Below are 21176 nucleotides of genomic sequence, written 5' to 3'. Positions count from 1 at the left end.
AAAGGATGGAGATCTATAATGGTTGCAGAGCAAGAAGGATCTCTTTAAACAGAACTGGTCTGATGGTGGGGTTTTATATTCTGTTGTCAACTGATCTGCAGGAAACTTGGCTTATTGCAGCTTCTGGAAGTTTTCGTTTCACTGATTTTGTTGAAAGTTGCATCAGTTTTGCAGAATGCTGCAGACTTTCAATGTTCTAATGGTCTCAAAGAGCAAGTTGACAAATTCAGGGAAGAAAAATCCATTAAGAGCAATTAAATACTAAGACATTTTATTTGGCTTTAGAGTCTTCTGCACCGCAAATCACTGGAGGTTGGGAAATGTATTCTTGGGAGGGGAAGACTTAATAGTTGAAAATAAGTGAAGTTACTCTGAGCAGCAACTTTTTAGAAGTTCATATTGCTGTGATATATATATATACTGTGTGTATATATATATATATATGTAATTTATTTATTTATTTATTGAAAGCTTTCCATCACTCCCTGTCTACACAAGAGTTTGAGTTACGTTTCCGTTTGGTGACGTACTATTTCCATTTTGGAAAACAAGGATGCTTTTCTGATGAAATACAGTCATTGAACGCTGTCTAGAGCAAATTACTCTGTGGAGCTGTATAAGGATGTCAGCACACTTTATCCTGTTCTGTCTCTGAAATCCATAAAAATATAATAACATAAGTGAAGTCATCCATTCCGTTCATAATGGAGCATTATAACTGTCTCAGTTTTGTTTCTGATCTCAGAATTTAAGCAAACAGAGCCCTCTGTCTGAAATTTATAATAAAATTTGGAAGAAAAGCTTATCTGGAAGGCACTTTGTCTTTGCTATTCTCAGGCAGTATGTCTTTCAGTGGGATGTCAGCCTTTTTCTTTCCAAAATTTTATCCTTCATAGAATCATAGAATGATTTGGGTTGGAAGAGACCTTTAAGATCTACCAGTTCTGACTTCCCTGCTGCAGACAGGGACACCTCCCAGTAGACCTTACTCATAATCCCATCCAGCCTGGCCTTGAATGCTTCCAGGGAAGGAGCATCCACAACCTCACTGGCAACATGTTCTGGTGTCTCACCACCCTCGCAGTAAAGAATTTCTTGCTAATATCTAGTCTAAATCTGCTGTCTTCCAGTTTAAAACCATTTCTCCTTATCCTGCTGCTGTGTGCCCTTATAAAAAGTTTCTCCCCAGCTTTCCTGCAGGCCCCCTTCAGGTACTGGAAGGCTGCTACAAGGATCCACAAGAGCTTCTCTTGTCCAGGCTGAATAGCCCCATTCTTGTGCATGGATGTTAAAAACTTTCCTTGATCATGTTGTCTATACCACTTGCTTTCATAGAAAGAGAGCATTCAGATACTCCTTGCAGGAGAGTACTTCTGAGCTAGGCTTAGAGGAAGAGGAGTCTGGAGCAAACAGGTAATTAATATCATTTCTGAGCTCAAGACAAATCTGGATACATGATGCTACAAGAAGACAAGTAGTTTTGAATTGAGAATGAATATCACAAGCTGCTTTGGAGAAATAAAAGCATCTAAAGAGACACAATTGATATTTTAGATTTTTTTTAATGCTAATATTGAGTGCTTTTATTAATTCTGGTGTTTGACATAGTCATGCAAATTTAAATTCATGTGGTGTCTTTCTATGTTCACTGTTAACTAACCTCTTTAAACATTGATTTTATCTTTTCTTTGGGTTCTAGTTCTTATCTTTTCAGCCTTCCCTCTCTTCTCCCCCCCCATTCTCGCAGCATGTACACACAAACTAAGAGATGTTGTGTGTGTGTGTGTCTTAAGATATTCTTGTCTCTAGTTCAGAGTGCAGGTACCAGGAATGACTTTGCTTTGTTCTTTGGCTGCAACGCAGTGAATCACTGAGGTATTGGAGCATTGTCTTGCTCCTTGTCGTGGTAACTCATCTGTTCTGGCTGTTGAAAGAAAGTAGTTGACAGTTTTCCAATTATTTGGAAGAATGTGATCTTCCATGTTGACAGAGGATTACTCTGTGGTAAGTGGAACAAAGATTCCTGTCTCTATGCTGTGTCAGTCAAATGTGAGATGAGCAGCAATTTGCTGGACTGAGTTGCTGAGCTACTCTAAAACCAGAAGCGTAGTTCTACTTGTGAGTCACTTTGTTGGACACTGCATTTAGAAAGGATGATTGGCCATATACAAGAATTACAGCATGGAACTCCAAATGAAATTGAGTTCCACAAAATACTCACCGACTCGTAAGTTTGAGTATTATATATATACAGTATATATAACTAAGTTGTATTAAATTATTGGTGTAGTAACTCCCACTTCATTTCAGCAAAAATAAATAAAGCAGACTTTTTGCTTTATTCCATCCCAGCAGGATTCTCTATTTGAAGGGGTTTAGGTGGACAAGGGAGACTGAAGCAGTTTGCTAGGCTGGAATGATCTTTGTTTTACTGAACGCGTTTTCTGAATTAACATGTTGAAGACTTTTCAGTCTTGTGCTGTTTAAGCAATCAAGAAAGGAGTAAACCACCTCTCTCACTAAACATCTCTGTTAAACCAAGTAACTGGTTTGTAACCTCTCTTTTGCTGCACATGGAAATACATGTGCAACATTGCACTCTACTCTCCAGGCCGAATTCACAGTAAAGCTTTTTTCTCCTTTCTCAACATGTAGCCATGGCATAAAGATCAAATTAGATCACCACAGTAACATCTTATCTATCAACACAAGTTCCAAAAAATGCATCTGTTCTGTATACTATCTTTGTGAACATACTCATGTTTAGACAGAAGATTTACCATCTTAGACTGAATCTAGAAATGTTTAGCTACTGTGTCTGTATAAAGATGCTTTCACCTGTAGCAGACTTTATCAGCCACCAGCAGCTGAGACCTAGTAATTCAAATTTTGTGTTTTATAAATACAAAAATAGACAAAGAAGTTACGCTTACATGTGTTCATCTGCACTGACACATAGAAGAAGAAACTAAAGAGTCAGAGCAGCCTGTGATCAGCATTGAGTTGAGACCTTGCAGCTTGAAAATGTAAAGGAATAGTTTTGCCATAGTTTTGTACCGTTGCTGATTTATAAACAGTCCCTGTCTAGCACTGCTTCTCACATCTTTGCCAGTGCTACCATTTCTAGAGTGCTGTAGTCAGTGGCTGCCAGAATTGATCCGAGTTATTAATATCCAGATAATTATTTTTAACTGGATCTGTTTCCCTGTCAAGTTCAGTGTGTAGCTCTGTCCGAGCAACTGCAAATGTGCAAGGAGAAAAATGAAATGCAACTGAAGCATGTAGCTTTTTCAGCCTATACTAGTACAATGAAAATGTCTATCAAACTTACAGTGAGTTTTTGGAAAAAGAGAGTGAAATCCTACCTACACAGTAACGGAGAAGTGAAATGTCAGAGAAATCAAATTCTGTTGATCAGTACAAGATGAATGAAAAACAAGAAATTGAAGGTGGCCTGTCAGCCTTTTCCATGCAGGTCTGTAACCTTTGATATTTGTAGGCAAATATGTAGTTTCTTCATGACTGTAACTGGCAGGGCCAAATGTTCTGGAAGTAATATTGTGATGTTTATTAAAAGCTTAGCAGTATTTGAACAGAACTTAGGAGTATATCCTACCATACTCTGAAATAAATCTATAAATAAAAAGCATAACAGGAGCAAGTGTCCCCATGCAGTTGGCTAGCAGAAGTCTGAAGGAAGAATATGGAAAAAGGTTAAGATGAGCACATGTATAAGACTACTCTTTACTTTCCGTTTGCATGCTACCACCAGGAATCCAAGTCTTTGGCATATTAAAGTTGCTTCCAGCAGGACTCCAAGGGCCACTTCCCCTGCTGCTCAAGTCCTCATGGAACTTGCAGTCTGGGCCGCGTAGATCACATGGCTATACAGAAAAGATGTGTGGGCATGGGGCCACTGCTTTTTAGAAAACCTTAACAGGAATGCAAGGTTTTGCAGCTTAGATTATGTTCTGTAATCACAGGGTCTGTCAGCCACCTGCTCAAAGCAAAAGAGCCATTCTTTTATGATCCAAGTATGTGAATTTGTTTGTTTCTATACTGAAAAAAAAGCTGAAGCTTTCACACTATTGTCCCTAATAGTTGATCCTGATGCTACTCAGTATATAGCAACAATTCCCTGGAGACCACATACCATTCTCCAAATATATGCCACAAAATATGCCACTCAGGCTCTTATGCATAAATAACTATAGGCCTTTGGGAGCTGACAGGCTCACTGAATTTGGAATTGTTGTAGTAGTTGAAAAGCACCTCTAGAGATCATCTACTCCATGCCCCTTGCTAAGGCAGGTTCCCTACAGTAGGTTACGCGGGAAAGTGTCCAGACTGGTTTTGAGTGTCATCAGAGAAGGAGGCTCCACAGCCTCTGTGGGCAGCCTGTTCCAGTGCTCTGTTACCCTGAAAATAAAGTTAATTTTCATGGTTTAGCTACCTATCAACGTGTTCTCCACATTCTCTGCATCTGCAAAAAGACGAAAATCCCTGCAAGTGGTATATTACAAATGTGTGGTATTAACTGTGGTTTATTCAGAGTCTTCAAGAAATTTTCTAGTACCTTGAAAATGATTAGATTTATAAAAGATTTCTAAAATAAAGCTGGATAAATCATACTTGCTAAAACTCTGTTTCTTGAGCAATAATCACAACAGTTTAAAACTGTTAAAGATCATGTGCCTGCAACTCAGCAGTGTGAAAACAATTAATATATATCATATATAATTAATATATAAAAGTTATTATTCCTGTGACATAGTCCGGCATTTGTAACAAAATTCATTAGTTTAATACCTTAGCAAATAACTACAGTCTTGACTGTCAGATTTTTTGTCTTTTCAGAATAAGTATTGTCAAAAAAACAACAGTACCTGTGGAGGAAAACTGGCAAATGCATTTTCCTTAATTCACGTATACATTTATCAACATCACAGGCAGGGAAACCACAGAGGGTTTTAAAAAATTCAAGAAGTTACCATTGTTTTGCATTAAAATGAGCTTTAAACTAATTTTAAATCATCAGAAGTTGCTCATAATATAGTAAACTCAATTGCAAAGTTATAGTAGTACTTTATGTATATATTATATATAATATATTAGTTATAGCAGCGCTGTAAAAGCAGTGTTTTAAGTGAACTCATTGTAGTTTAAAGGTTTCTGTCTTATTTGGCCATTCTTTAGCATCTCTCTAGCTGCGTCCTTCATCATTTAGAAAACTGCTCCATATATACTTGATACATAAGAAGTATGACAGATTAAACACTTCACTCACGAATAATGAAACCACAGTTTCACGAATCAATAAGTTCAGCTGCCAGTCAATCTTCCTTTTGCATGCATTATTGCAGCTATTTTTTTTTTTTTTTTTTTTGAAGATGACATTTGGATAGTTTTCTTAAAATGTTTTATTCACTTTTATATGGAATACAGGTCATCATTATTTATACCCATCATGTTCAAAATATTTTATGAAATAGAACGAGCGTGGAATGCTGTGTTCTTCATTTGCTATTTTTTCCATCCTTTTCCAGCAAAGGTAGGAGTCCCCCTGAGTTTACAAGATACACCATCATTCCTCTGTCACTTTCTTACTACTGGAGAATCATTATCATGAATCACAAGGAAAAAAGCCTTAAAATCATTAATTATACAGCTCTCCCTGAGACGCTCCACATAAAATGGGAGTGGACAAGCTGAATTTAACGAGGCAGGAGTGACTACAAAGTGATACAAATACATGCAAAGAGACAGCTGAAAAAAACAACGGAAGAAAACAGCCACAAAAACTAAGATGCAGAGTGTCTGTAGCATCTACTGTTGTCATGAATCTTACTTCATGCTGTGCTGGGCGGTAACTGCAACAGAGTTGAATAGAGAATTCTGTTTAATTGGAACGTTTAACATTGAATTTTTAACCAAATTCCCTACAGATTCAGTTTTTACCTGTATATTGCTTTTTTTTTTCTTTTTTTTTTTCCCCCGGCTGTTAGCCACCGTTGAATCAATTTCATAGAAAGTGATACTTCTCAAAGCTTAAAACCTCAAGGAATATCACGGAGAATATTTACTGGAGAAGAGTTTCCAGACCAAGTATACAGAAGTAAATCAGCTTCTCTTCGTTGGGAAGAGAGATTTAATCCATCAGTGCAAATATAAAGCAAGCATTTGCTCATCTTGGCTGAAAAAGATGTCACAGGGGACAGGACGTCGTTCAGGGTGCTCCTCCAGGAAAACCAGAGGAATTCCAGTTGGTGTGTAAGCACACAAAGACAAGTGGGAAAAAGGACAGGAGGAGCTGAAGGACAACAGGCAGAAGCTTTTCATTTCCACAGGCTTCATTAGTGCTAGTTGAAAACAGTTTGTTCTGTAAACTGCAAACTGAACAAAATCCCACATTTGGAACAAAATGCTGAGTATCAGCCTTAAGCAAAACAACAACAACAAAAAAAAATCTTACTACTTGCTTCAACTTTGAGTTGTTTTTTTAATATGAGTCACTAACATTATAAAATACAGTTTAACTGGATAGCATAGTTTGGATATATGTGTATATATTTAATATTTGTTTTTACTATAAATATATGAAATATTAAAATGTAATTTTTAAGGTCATTATTTAAAGCAGAGAAATACCAGATCATTGATAAATGGTTGCTAGATATCAATTATTACTGAAAATGATTTTCTAATTAAGACAGTAGTTGGTTTAGTAGTAATCGCTAATTGGGATTCTAATTGGTGATTTGGTGTTTTATTTGTTAGAATGTACAAATACTTAAAATAGGATACAACAGACGAGCCAGCAGGCCCACATGACAGGCAGCTGGGGGAGCAGACAAGATGGCCAGCAGCCAAGAGCAAAGCAAAGCAGCTGGGCAGCCCACCAACCATTCCCACAGAATACTTCATTTCCATCAAATCATCATTTTTTAACAGAAGACCATACCTCAGTAAATTTTCAGCCCACTCAGTGAATATATATATAGTAGTGAGTTTAAGAGCCTTCAACTTTTAAAGACAAAACAAAAAAATATGGGCAAGGCAAATGGTAGGACACCTCTTTCACTCTCTCTTGTCTCTCTTCGCTGTTCGTTGGTGCACTACTTAGCTCTTTCTTCATTTGTGCTCAACTCAGTCTTCTTCCCCTCACTAATTCCTCTTCTTCTTACTATTACATCACTGTTGCTGTGCCTGATATTGCTTATTATTTCTGTCAGTCATTTAACTTCTGGAAAATCAACTCTGAACTGCTTCCAGAAACATCACAGCTGTGCTGAAGCAAGAACCTGAATGTTTTTAAATTTGTAAGTCTCTCCTTAATTCTGGCTATTACCGTATCTTAAAAGGGAAAGTTATAAGAAACCTCTCAATGTTGTTATCTTTAAGATCTTTTCCTCTGGGGCACTTTATTGCTAAACTTGATTACTTACACAGCTAGCCAATAGCCTGAAGGAGAAGGAAGAGAGGAAAAAAGAAGACAGCCAGTTCACCAATTTTATGTTACAGAGATTTTCTCCTCTGTTAATACGACATCCTTTTATATGACTCTGGGGAGCACTTATTTAAAGATACCTTGCAAAGTTAAGTTCCGCAGATTAATTTTAAACTACAACAGCTTCGCCTTGATGTGAGTGGATACCCTCTTATTCTTGTACTAGAAGTTCGCAGAATTTCTTTTTACATCATATATGTTGATTCATCCTCCTTCCTGTCTCCTCTGGAAGCAATTCTCATATACGCTTCTATCATTTATCTGCAATTTCATTCTGCTGTTCTGTGTTTAAAAAGAGGATGATTAGATTCTAGCAAAATGTCAAGTTGAACTATGCTTACCTTTCATACAGTAACATATTTCTCAGTATAGTCTTCTGTATCTTTATTAAATTGCTGTTGGGTTTTTTTGGTGTCTAAACTTTCTGTACTGTTTTCTTCTTTTGATACTCAGATTAACTTCTCAGACATCAACTATGTTTACATGAGGTGCTGTAGACAAATAATTTTAAATAATGCTTCGGTTTAAAAAGCTCAAAGTACCACATGAAATTCTACCTGCTATCATAGCTCTGTAATCAAGATGGTTTTTTAAGCACTTACAAATTTCTAGCATTCAATTTGTTTTCTGTTTGGGAATACATCTATTCGCTTTCACTTCAAATTCATTAAAAATGAATGAAAATTTAATACCAGCCCCACATTTACATTTTTTCCATAAGACACTAATGTAAGTCAATTAGATTTAATTTTCTAGATCTAAGTGTAATTCTTCCCCTAACAACTTAATAAACAACAGTTTTCCATTACTTTAGAGAACTACTTAAACTTATATTTTGTATGTCGTTTTTCATTTTTCTTGAAGAAATTCCTCTCTAACATAACTTGTATCTGATGACCTCTTATTTAAAGTAAGATTTTCAAGAAAGGCTGATTTTTTTAAATGCAGTCTGAAGATGAAATTATCTACAACAATAGAATTTTCATAAAATTTATTATTTAATTGCAGGCATTAAAAAAATGAAGTAAATTTTCTTTGCTGTGTGGGTGGTCAAAGATTGGAATGTCTTCCTAGAGGGGTGGTTGATGTTCCATTCTTGTCATTGCTCAGAAGGCATTTGTACAGTGCCCCCAGTAATATGCTTCAACTTCTGGTTAGCGCTGAAGTGGTCGGGCTGCTGAACTCAGTGATCTTTGATAGTCTCTTCCAGCTGAACTCTTCTGTAAAATAAAACTAACTCCTCAGAGAAGACAACTGACACTGGAAAGCCTGCTCTTACAGGCAGGGAATATCACAGCCAGGCCTCTTCCAGAGTAATTTATGCCATGTTGGAGAGAACGAGAGCTCGTTCTCTGGGATGTCACACTGGAATGACGCTGTTAAGATTAAGAAGTTTTGTGGGAAGCATCCTCTTTTTAACATGTCTTTTGATCATTTTCCGCAACAAAAATATCCACAGAAATTCTGCTTTAGGAAGTCCATGCTATATTTCACTGTTTAATCTGGTAATTAAATAACTGATTTGGTATCAGCTGGTAGATATATTCTTCTTCTCAAATTCTCTTATGATTTCACAGAATGATAGTTATGCTGTGCAGTCATTTCAAAACCCATTCAGTGCCTTCAGTTGACATGGGTCTCCAATAAATAGATTTTTCATGTCAGAAATTCAGTTACATAGAATGGTACAGAAGATAACTTTTTGTCTCCTGAGTTACCTGTCAGTAAAATGTATGTTGTTAAATGTAACTGAAATTTTGCTCAGTTTAAAGGAGTACTTGTGAGTAGCAAAATCCACAATATAAGCCCTACAGTCTTTTTTAAGTACATAAGCTTATAAAAATGGAAAGAGATATTTGAGCCATCTAGTGGTTGGCATGAAACATTTTAACATTCTGAATGGGTTGTAGAAAATGCAAATGACACCAACTTGGAAACTGCATTTCCAATTTGTATGATTTTTAGCGGCATTGCTGTAGAACGAAAGAGACTGACGTTCAGATTCAATTTTGAGGTACAGTGTGTCTCAGCTTGCAACTTTCTTGTAGATTTCTGTGAAGACAGGGATCTGATAACATAAAAATTACGTTTAGATATTCAAAGCCGAAGAATGAATTTTAGAATGAGTTCTTAGGAATTGTGAAGATTCTGAGGAACTTGAAAATTATCTTCTTACAGTCTTTTCCATAGGTTTCTGTTCTTTATGGAAAAATGTTTGGAGGAAAAAAAGTGTTGGTTTTTATTTCCCATCAGCAGCTATTTATGGCAAGGTCTTGAATAGCAAGCATTAGATTAAGCAAAAAAAGTTCACAGAAAAAAACAGGACATATACTTTTTGTGATATACTTCTATTCAAAAGCAAGTGACAGAGTCAAATGAGAACAGATTTCATAAGTCAGAGTATGCAGAGTCACAGAATCTTACAATGTCAAGGAAAAGCACATTTTTTGATGGAAATTTCGTGTTGCAATGCAACCCTCATGATCTTTCTTGGTCCTTATAAGCGGTAAACTGTTCTAGCCTTTGATATTGGCTGTTGTCAATTAGACTTGGCTGCATGTTGAGCTTGAAGGTATTCTGCAATAGAGGCAGAAAAGTCAGTTACTGAAGTAATGAACTTCATGTGTAACTCACCTTGAATGTGTGGTGGGAAACTACTGCTTACATGAGCCACTGTGTTATCTTCTAGTCCTTGCGAAAGTCCCATCCAGCTTCAAGACCAGATTAAAAAGTATTTTTTAATTATTAGGGCAAACATAATAAATAATGAACAAGCAGTGCTTATGGTGTTACATTAAATTAGAGCTATAGTCTTTCAGAACACATGAATGTGCTTCATGCTGACTTTTCAGAATTTTCATTCTGAAATTTTTGGAGTTTGCATCTTTATGTTGACAGTAAATTATTATGAAATCTTAAATCTTACCCTGATTTATATTGAGAAGACAGTGGTATCTTAGCTTATAAGGTCAGCTTCAAATGCTTTGTAAGGCCAAACGAAAATAAGAATGAGAAAAATTAGAAAACCAGCCACAGAACCAGGGAAGAACAGTAATAGTGGATTTTTATTTTACTGGGGCAGGAACAACTTGAAAGCTTTACGTAAATTTGATATATTAGTGCATTTGGACAAATCACTTGTATTTTGGTCTTGTCATATGCTTTCAGTGTTGAGTATTGTTAGCACTTTGAATCAAAATAACAGATACATCAATATTCTGAGTGTATAACTCACCTGTATTGTGAACTTTAATAGATGTCAGAAGAGGAAATTAAATTCTTCGAAGGCTGAAGAAGTTTTAGTTATCTGGCATATTTTTCTGTTGTGATGAATTTTGCAGTTGTGATGCAGTAGTGATTAAGGATTTTTCGATTATTCTTCTCAACTGGTATGGTGATCTGGTCTTGAATCACAGTTATTGAATCTCCAAATAACATTGCACAATTTTGTTATCTTCTCTTCTGCAAAGAAGCCTGAACTGAACAGGATAGAGGTTGCTATGCATGTATTCTATTTTGCAGGTTTCCAAGTTGCACATGTGAAAATATCTCTTACTGTCTTACTTTGTTTAAAAAGACTTCTAGACCAAGACGTTATGTATGTTCCATTTCTGAGCTTTTCGTTATTCCTAGTCTGTTGTTGCCAGAACACATTTGGGTAACTGGAAATACATGGGGTGTGGAATTTAAGATCTGTGTGTTTATAATGTCCGTGTTGTGCTTTTGGGCACAGGAACTGGAATGTAATTTTTATGCTAATGTTAGCGTATCATCTTTTATTGTTTATGTGCTTCCCTTTCCACCCCCTTTCTACAGTGCCCTGATAGTCATAGTATCTGGTCATTCCAAAACATTTTCTTGGAATCTATCCATTTCTGAAGCTGTGTTCCAACTGTATTCATGAATGCATCTTTGGCGATTCTCCTGTTTATAATTTGCATTTAGAAAATACAAACGAGATATACTGCAATCATAATACTAGGTTCTGTTTCTGATGAATGGTTGCTCTTCAAATTAGGTTTTGGTTACCACTTATTTTCTAGGAGAAAATTGGTTGTCTTATGTATTTCAGTTTGGTCTAACACATTGTTCAGATTCTTTTTCTGACATTCCATAAAAATAAAATTGTTGAAGAAATGAATAGGAGTGGAATAGGGATTATCTTGAAGAAGAATCTTCAACAGTAGAAATTTCATCTGTGTTCATGTGTCAGAGCCCTTTCATTTTAGATGTATTCATGGTCTCTCAAAAATGGCAACACACAGAAGAAAAAACTAAAATTGGGACATAGGCAGCATATGTGTTTTCTTCTATAAATAATAGAATAGCTGCTAAATAATTATACTGTGACATAACATTTTATCAAAAGAAAAAGCAATTTGTTTATTTTTCCATATTTTAAGAAATATGTAATAATTATTTGTAAACATTCATTGAACTCCTTAGTAATGTCACTTTGGAAAAAAAAGTGGAAAATGAGTTTTTAGTACAAGAGTGGTCCTTTTTTTTTTCTTTTCACTACAAAATAAGAAAATCGAAGATAGAAATCTGATTAATGATGAAGAAACATCATTAATGCTCTCAATTTGAAGCTGATGGTCTGAGTTTTTAATACTGATAAAAAGTAGAAATTCCTTGAGCATGTTTTCAGATTCTTTTAACTCAGCTTCTATTCTAGACAATGAAATTAAAGTGTGCATCTTTGTTTTACATGAATGTAAATTACTGTAACTGTGGCATGCTCTTAGGTTATAAAACATTTTTGTTGTATTAAATTGCCAGACCATCATTTGCTTCCCTGCTGTTCTGCAAATAGAACAAAGCACATTAGTTTCTCTTGATGTAAAAGTGCTTGCATATTATTATTACTGTTCCTCCAGAGATAAATTTCTACATTTAAATTCAGAATTTAATTTCGAATTTTACAGAGAATTTAATCTATTTTTTAAATCTCTAAAATCTCATTCTTTTTTTTTTTTTTTTTTTTTTTTTTTTTCATCCTTCTCAATGAAATTAAAATATGCATATCTTGCAGTGGAAATTGAACGTTGAACAGTGAGCAAATACTTGCAGTTCAGTCACGTTGGTTTATCTGGGTTCTAACACTGTTTCCTTTCTTTACAGAATGCTGCCTTTTTATATGGCCTTGGTTTGGTCTACTTCCATTACAATGCCTTTCAATGGTAAGTTGGAATAAACTAACAGTCTTAGTGTATGTTATGGTGTTTTATTGATAAATGAATATTTCAAGTTTAGTATACAATAGTTTAATTGTTATAGTGTAAATATGATGATAGAAGGTACGTTGTCCTGGATCTCATATTTATTTGACTGTAACGTGCTCATTGCAAACACAGCAGTTGCTTGAATAGGAGAGCAATTACAGAAAAAAGTGGTTTAGCTTCCTATCACACAATTCAGCAAGGGGAATGAAATGGTATGATTTGACAGGTTTCTATGAATTCTTCATATGTATGGTCAATAGCCTGTGTTGTGAACAAATGTTACATTTCTCTGGGAAGTGTTGACATAAGAAGTTTCTGTTTAGCTGCTGTTCAGTAATTTTTCCATAACTGTGTATGGTGAAAACTTTAAACATGAGCAGCAGTACATGAACAGACAAGTGCTTTGCCATGAATGTTTAAAACTGACGTAAAATCCCAGAGCTATAAAGAGCTGTAAATTCTGGCTGGATTTTTGTGAGTGGGAAGGGGCTGCTGTTCTGTTGGGGATAGAAGAAGGGCTGGTTTTGGTGTTTTAATTTTGTGGGAAATTTTGTTTTTCTTTTGCTTCGCTGGAACTGAGAGAAGAGTGATGAACAGAATAGACTTGATCACTGGGGTTCTGTTGAGATTCTCAGGCTTTCCTGGTCAATAGTGAAAAAGTTGCAATTTATTTAGATACCATTGGAAAAAAAAAAAAAAAGTAAAAAAGGTGCAGTGTTTAGGTCATAGTTTTCTTCATAAAATTGATTAGTTTTATCCTTCCTTTTTAGCAGTCATTTCTGGTGATTTCCTTGTAGTGTTTATTTCTCTAGTAACACTTCATATAGAAGCTGCTAATAAAATAAAAGTAATTTCATTAATAGATCAGTAAAAAGTTCATGATCATATTGGGCTTGGCCTGAAGCTAGAAGAGTATAGTGGCTACTGGGTGACAGCTTCAGATGACAAAATGACATCTTTTCCCCCTCTTCAGTGAACTGTTGGTTCATCAAAAGCTTCTATGTATCTGTAAGACAAAAGATTCATGCTTTCCTCAGCCAGGAAATAAGGTTTTATTCTTCTAGTTAATGTAATTTGGTTAAATTGTGAGCTCAGAACCTTGAGGGTTTTTTGTTTGTTTTTTTTTTTTCCTCTTACGGCTCAAATGTTTTCTTTATTAATAGTGGTGAAATGTATGCATTGTACATGGCATGCGATTCTATTGCATCCTAATTAACGTGAAAAGAACAGAAAAGTTCTCAGGAAAATTGAGAATCTTTTATTTTGAGGTTGTGACTGATCTTTAATTTTGCTGGTTTACAGAATGTTCTTGTTCCAATATAGGCTGCACTTCATCTTTTGACACGATACATTTTGCACTGTGAAAATGGTAGCAAACTGAGGTGAAATTACGTGAGTCAAAGAAGTTAAATTTAGAGTAGTTAATTTTTGAAAGACCACCTGTTCAACGTAGATTGTTACCATTAGTAGATGAGGCTTTTTAGCTCGTTCCTGTGGATGCAGCAACAACATCAGTTGGTTGTGAAGCTTAAGTACTGGTAAATCATGGCTGGGAACGAATAAAGATTTTTCTTACGTGCTTTTCAAAAAGCTTGTTGAGAATAAATGAGTGTAAATTGATAGACTTAATTTATAATGTCTTAACTGCACATAGAGCTGTATGTTAAGATCATTTAAAATAATCAAATTTTTTACTTCATTCATACAGGAAAATTATATGTGATGTAGTACTAAGGAATTTGAGTTTCAGGAGAGCGTTGGGTAGAATTGTTAGGGGAAGAAAATCTAATACAGATAAAATCTCATGCTTCTCTATGTGATTCTTTCTTAAATTGCTTTGAGTGATTTTTCCTTTAGTTGGGGACAGGAGTGGGATGTGTGGTTGTGAGTATTCAGCTGTGACATATCTGCTGGAGCTGATAGCAGGTTGCTTACTGTAGGTATGTTCTGTGTAGATCTTTTCTCCACTGCAGATTGCAAGGAGAATCCCGCTCCTTTCATGGCAGAGTGCTGGTCACAGAATCACAGAATGGCCAGGGTTGGAAGGGACCTCAAGGATCATGAATCTCCAGCCCCCCTGCCACATGCAGGGCCTTGTTTCTTGCTGCAGCTATTCCATTTATTTATGTTAAAAAGTACACAAATATGTGTATTTCACAAAGGTAGAAGAGACCTCAGCACTGTTTAACGTTCTTTAGCCTATTGTGCTTAATTCATGAATATTTTATATTATCCACACAATCTTAGATATTCATAGGCTTTAATGAGAGTCATGTACATATTCCTCCCGAAAGGCAGCGTTAATGAAGTGTTTGATGATTTTCCATCTGTCACGTAAATAGGGATGATATAAAAGTGAGTAGGAATAAGGTCAGTTTTAGAATGCTTCTTCTTTATTATTTTATTTTTGAATTTTCTAGTATTCATAAAAAGAAGTGTTGGGCTGACTCCAAGACACATATGAAGTTCACTGTGTTCAGTATTGCACACTTCTCTTCATAGTAAAGAAGCACGACAGTGTTAAGTCCAAAATCTTAGCTGACACATCATTTTATATTGGTTGTTTTGTTTAATAATTCATGTAAGGACTGAAAGTATTTATATACATATAACCATATACAAAAATTGTGATAGTGTAATCAGATCAAAGACATTTTATGCAATTGTTATTGGAAAATATGACAGAAGGATTTACCTCAAAAAACTGTATCAAACATATTTAAAAATGTCGTATAGATCTTAAATTTTAATGTCTGTTGTTTTACACCATTTATCATCAAGCAGTGAGAAAAGTGGATGACTGATTTTCCCTGTTGTTCCTGTGTTTCCCCAGTAGAGCAAAATACCAGGAGATAGCTGAGATATTGTTATAACTTGAATCATTTGATGTTCTCATTAGTTTTCTTCTTGACTGAAAAGTGAAAGTTTTGGTAGTTCACCAAAGGTTACCTTCAGTTTTGCACAATAGCTACAGAGCATTAAGTGCACCTCTGGGCTTACATTGTGTACAGCACTGCTACAAAAATTCAGGCAAAAAAAAACAAACATGACACAAATCTATCATCTCACAGTAGCTACAGTCTATGTAATGGCTTGGATGCCAGATTGGCTCTTTTAACTCAGTAAGGATTTTGAACCTGACTGGTTTATCATTTGCTTTTTTATGTTGAACCCACCAACAGAAAAAAATGAAGCTCTGCAACTGTGTCCTGGAATTGGTTCTAGCATGCTCTTTGGATTCCAGAACATAAACTGAGGTTCTCTGAGGCCAGTCTGCAGTGTTTTCAGTGACTGTTACCCTGCAAATTGCTGGATAATGTATGTGAGAGAGATTGTCATTGTTTCATCTTTTTTTTTTTTTTTTTTTAAATGTTATTATTAAAGAAAGTGGAGTTTTTCTGTTCTGACAGTCATTTGAAAAAGTAAAACAGCCTATTAGAGTATTTTTAAAGTACTCAAGTCTGCAGGGGAATGTAAATTTTTTCATTAGTCTCGTTAGTCCAACCTTCGCTGCTGTATTCCAAGTTCATCTGTGCAAGAAACTGTTATTTCATGACAGTCACTGTTTGCCTGTGACAGTGAGAGGCTTGTGCTGATAAGGTCCATTCTTTGTGCTTCTGCTTCATCTCTCAAAACGTTTTTCATTTTCAGTGATAAGCTGTTATTAACATAGGAGGATTTATGCTTGAGAGGGATTGCTAATGTTTTTTCAGCAGGACCAGATCCTTCGGATGCTTCTCAAGCTGTCTGTGTCAGGGGTTGGCAGATAATAGAATCATGGCATCACCAAGGTTGGGAAAGACCTTCAAGATCATCCAATCCAACCATCCACCTATCACCAATATTTCCCACTAAACCAAGTCCCTTAGTGGAACATCTGAATGTTTCTTGAGCTCCTCCAGGGATGGTGACTCCACCACTTCTCTGGGAAGATCCAGGGGACTGGGCTCTTCCACACAGACTGGTGTGCATAGGAATGCAAACCCCCTTCTGGGGGCCTCCTTAACTTTAATGGGAGCACTCCACTCTTTTGTGCAAACAGGAGCCACTGGATTGCCTGATCATATACAGCATTTGTACACCTCCAGGTACGTCAATAGTTTGTACCATTATGGAGGGCATAGCATGTGATGAAATCATCCAGTGGCTGCAGTTTGCATGGGAGATGCTGAGATTTGCCTAATTGACATTGAAAATGCACTGGTAATTTGCAGTCCACTGTGGAGTTCCTGCTTTGAAAACACCTGCTTCGGGAAAGTCCATGAGGGATGTTATTTGAGAGTAAAAAACAAAGTTTTTTTTACCAATAACCTGTTATCTTTAATGTGCATATGTGTATCTGTGTTTCCCTCTTTCTTCTATCACAGTTCTGGTTGTTCCAGTGTGCAGTTACATCAGTCAGGAGAGTAGAGTTTAAACATGCTCTGTGTAGATACTGAATTGTTAAAATAGTGCTTAGTTTTCTGGTGGCTAGGTCTACATATCCCTTTTATGTATATGTAAAATGAAAATATATATGTAGACCGTTAACAAAGTAGCAATTGCTTTTCTCTTTTGTTTCTCCACTTTCTGTGATTGTATATAAAACCAGCTTCTTGGACTGATGAAAAAGCACAGTATCTGTTAATATCAGAAAGACAGTCTTAGCTACTGCTATATATAAATTTTTGGAGACTGCTGCTCAAGATGTTTCGGCATTCGATTGCTAGGGCATAATAAACAGAGAATTATTATATCTGAGGTCTGCTAAAGCATTCTGTAAAATTGCAGTGATGATTACTTCTGTATTTGTAGGTTTTGTTTATGTTCAAATTGCTTTGGTGAATTTCAAACAGAAATTTGTCCATGTGTCATGACATTTTTATTAGTTACGCTTGGAACAGGTGATCAAAACACTGAAAGAGAACAAAAGTTCACTCCAACTTCATTAAGTAGAATCTTACGTTTTGTACGTTTATTCTGTTTTCAATGTATTTTGTTAGAAGTGTACGTGTGTTAACTTTGAAACTGTTAATTGATGCTATTTTGTAATATTCTTTTGCCTGGTTCAGATCTGATTATATTCACAATCAATGCAAGTCAAACTTTCCAGAAAGTCTTATGAGAGTTCACTGAATCTTTAATATATTCTATTAATTATTCTTCAGCTACTTTCTTCACTTTCATAGTGAGAGGTATTGTTGTATAGGTGAGTGGGTGGGAAGATAGCTGCAGCATTGATTTTGAAAGTCTTGATTTGGAGATGATAGATTTGTGTCATGTTTTTTTTTTGCCTGAATTTGTGTAGCAGTGCTGTACACAATGTAAGCCCAGAGGTGCACTTAATGCTCTGTAGTGTCTGTTTTCCAGTCCTGCTTTCTCCTTTTGTCTAATGTTAGTTAACCTTTCCTGCTCGTTAATGGCAACTCTTCTGTTCTTGTTGAAAACTCTAATTTAATTGAAATAAATTACAGAAGATTTAACCAAAGTTGTTTCTTAACAACTGGTTGACCAATGTCTATAGAGAACAACCTGAAGTATTTTCAGGTAATTTAGGGGTAATTTAGACCACTGTTGTTTATTTCTGCAACCTGAGAGCTCCCAGACATTCAGTTCTGATTTAGCCTTTGGATAAATCAAATTCAATTCTTATTCAGCCTTTGGGTTGAAGTAGGAAGCTCTGTCTGTGCATGAAGGCTAGTTAGTAAGAGGTGGAGTCTAACAGCCGATTTGAAGATGGCTCTCTTGCCATCTCTGAAAGAAGTTGTTTTCTCTCAAGCCTTGTCCTGTTCAATGTGTGACAGCTCATCAGGCTGTTGGCTTATATCACCTCTTTGGTTTTGGTACCAGTGAAGAGCTTTGAGGGAAAACATCTCAGCAACTTGTATGCCTTGGATCCTTCAGACCCATCTTTTTTGCCTGTGGGCTTGGGAGGAGGACAGAGTGTATGTGAGCAGGGTTACAATTCCACATGTGTATAAACCAGCAACGTCTTAATTTTGCAGATTTATTCTGTATTTGATAGGGACTGCACTTACCTTGGCATTCTGTCTTTGAATGGATTTTTAAATACCAGTGGCTAAGAGTCTGAATACTATATTAAAGTTAAGAAATGCAGGTGTGCAATAATAAATACCTACTTCTCTGTGTAATAAACGCATAGCTTAAAATGGTAATAGAATCTACAAGCGTTTTTAAGCCAAAATCCAGTGATCATTTCTGTGTTTGGCCTTCCAGTTTGAATTGTATTCATTTAGATAATGGTAGGCATACTGTTATAAGAAATGGATTCCTGTTAGTTATGATTTCAGCATAGTTACTAAGGTGTGTCATTCATCACCACTCACAGTATTTCAAATGAAGCTTAAACAAGGTGTGAGAAACAGCTTAACTAATGTCAATTTTGTCCCTTTTGTGCTTTACTTGCTCTTTTTCCTTGTGTAAAGAGAAAAGTAGGGTGTAAGGTGAGGTAAACTTTTCTGACTGTACACCGCTTCTGTTCCACAGTGAAAATACAGGTTTTTCTTTAAATTGGTCTGTTCTTAAGCTGTATTTTAGCGAGTAGGATAATGCTTTACAATGTACATACATTTCTGTTGTATTGTCCAGAGGAAGTTCTGCACTGTCAGTGTGTTCTGACAACAAGAATGAGAAAAGTGCCTGTAAGATATTTAGACCAGGAGCGTTTCTGCTGATGAATTCAAGAGCAAACTTATGTGTTTTGTTAATGAAGCCTGTGAAAATATTTCTTGCAACTTTTGTCCTTAGAAATAACAGGATGCTTTGATTGGAAATTAAATCAATTTTCCCGACCATAATGTGACTTCTGACACTGTATATGTTCTGTCCAGCATCCATGTGCTGCTCCACAGAGAGTATAGATCTCCCTCCAGCCTTGCCCAGTGTGATTGCCTGGAGCATACAGAATGAGACTTAGTCTCCTTGGCACAGATGCTTGAATCCTACCCTAAGCATGACAGGTTTCTGATTTCTGCCATTGTATGGGCTGTGATGTATTTCAGGATCTTTTCTTTTTAGCCAGTCACTTGATTTCAGGAGAGCTAACATGAGGAGTCTTAGCTTCTTTCTGAATTCTTCTGAATTTAAATCTGTTACCTTTTAGCTTCATTTCAGCTGTCCTAATTTTATGCAATTGGCCTGAGAAGCAACACACAGTGTCAATCTTGTTCAGAGTTGTACTTCTTCCCCGACATACAGCTGGTCTGTAGTGCTTTTGTTTTGTCTGGCACTGTGTCAGCATGGACAGGAGCATCTATAAAAAGGATTTAAAGCTAAAAAATCAGAACCATCTTCAGCTATCATGGGAATATGAAAAGCAAGTTATGGTGACAGGAGGTGGCATTCTGTCCAGTCTGTGTTTTCCTGGAGGAAGCTAAGTGACTGGAATGTAAGGAAGTAATAGGTATTAGGTGAGTCTCTACATTGGTGTCAGTGCTAAGAAAAGGGGTAACAACACTGAAAATGGAACAGGTTTGGGCAGTGAGAGGAGATATGTGTGATCTTCCAGGCCTAACATTCTGCTGCTGCTCTCGGGGATCCATGTCATCTGCAATTGGAAAAACCTGGCAAGGATTTAGTTCTGAAAGGGATGATGACTGTGTCCAATACTTTGTTTTGTTATTTATTCCTGAATCATCCTTTCTGAAATAGCAGATATGTTACTGTGTTTCAGGCGTTAAGTTAAATGAAAAGATTAGATTCTCAAATATATTAAGATGTCTGGAGTGCAAAATTAACCAGCCCTTGAAGAATGAAAAGCAATGGAGCAAAAACATTTAAACTGTTACGTCAATATGTTTTTCAGTAACAATTCTTTCTGATTCAATTTTAAGTCATCAAATGATTAGCAACTATGAAAGTAATACTTCAGTAAAAAATAATTAATATTTTTATCTGTTTGTCTTTCAGGGCAATTAAAGCATTTCAGGAGGCGCTTTATGTTGATCCCAGCTTTTGTCGAGCCAAGGAAATTCATTTGCGACTTGGACTTATGTTCAAAGTGAACACAGACTATGAGTCCAGTTTAAAGGTAAGTTTAAGTCCTTTCAGATTCAATTTAACGTTTATTATAAGTAGTGCTGCATCTTAAAACTGGCAGTAATGGATAAATCATAAAGTCGCAGAATGGCTTGGGTTGGGAGGGACCTCAAAGATCATCTAGTTCCAACACCCTCTACCAGCCACTAGGTCAGACTGCTCAGGAACCCATCAAGCCTGCCCTTGAAAGGATGGGGTGAACACCTCCAGGGATGTGTTCAATCCCACAGTTGGAGATGTTTGCTCTAGACTGTAATGTGGAATAGCAAATGAACTGCACTCAGTCATACTGGTGCTTGTTAATGAGTATTGCTTTCTAGCCTCTCTGCTTTGCAAAAACACAATCAAAGTTTAAGTGAAACCAGACATTTTAATGTATGGCTGTTGCATACTATTTACTTTCAAAA

General features: G+C 36.2%; 1 protein-coding gene across 13 annotated transcripts in view; it reads left to right on the top strand.

Moving 5' to 3' along the window:
* The window catches only part of KDM6A (lysine demethylase 6A), a 147010-nt gene that overhangs the window by 54594 nt on the left and 71240 nt on the right, over positions 1-21176 (top strand). For all 13 annotated transcript variants that reach the window (XR_006167369.1, XM_042810496.1, XM_042810491.1 and 10 more), the window contains exons 5-6: positions 12632-12690; positions 20641-20761. Coding sequence is in view for 12 of the 13 variants with exons in the window: in XM_042810496.1 (XP_042666430.1) it covers positions 12632-12690; positions 20641-20761 (180 nt within the window). In the remaining variant the exon portion in view is untranslated. The remainder of the gene's footprint in view (positions 1-12631; positions 12691-20640; positions 20762-21176) is intronic.

Source organism: Centrocercus urophasianus, unplaced genomic scaffold (genome assembly GCF_019232065.1).
Source record: "Centrocercus urophasianus isolate 14NV4802_14NV808 unplaced genomic scaffold, USGS_Curo_1.0 seq_12, whole genome shotgun sequence".
NCBI lineage: Eukaryota > Metazoa > Chordata > Aves > Galliformes > Phasianidae > Centrocercus > Centrocercus urophasianus.
This window is presented reverse-complemented; position numbering and strand designations above follow the sequence as displayed.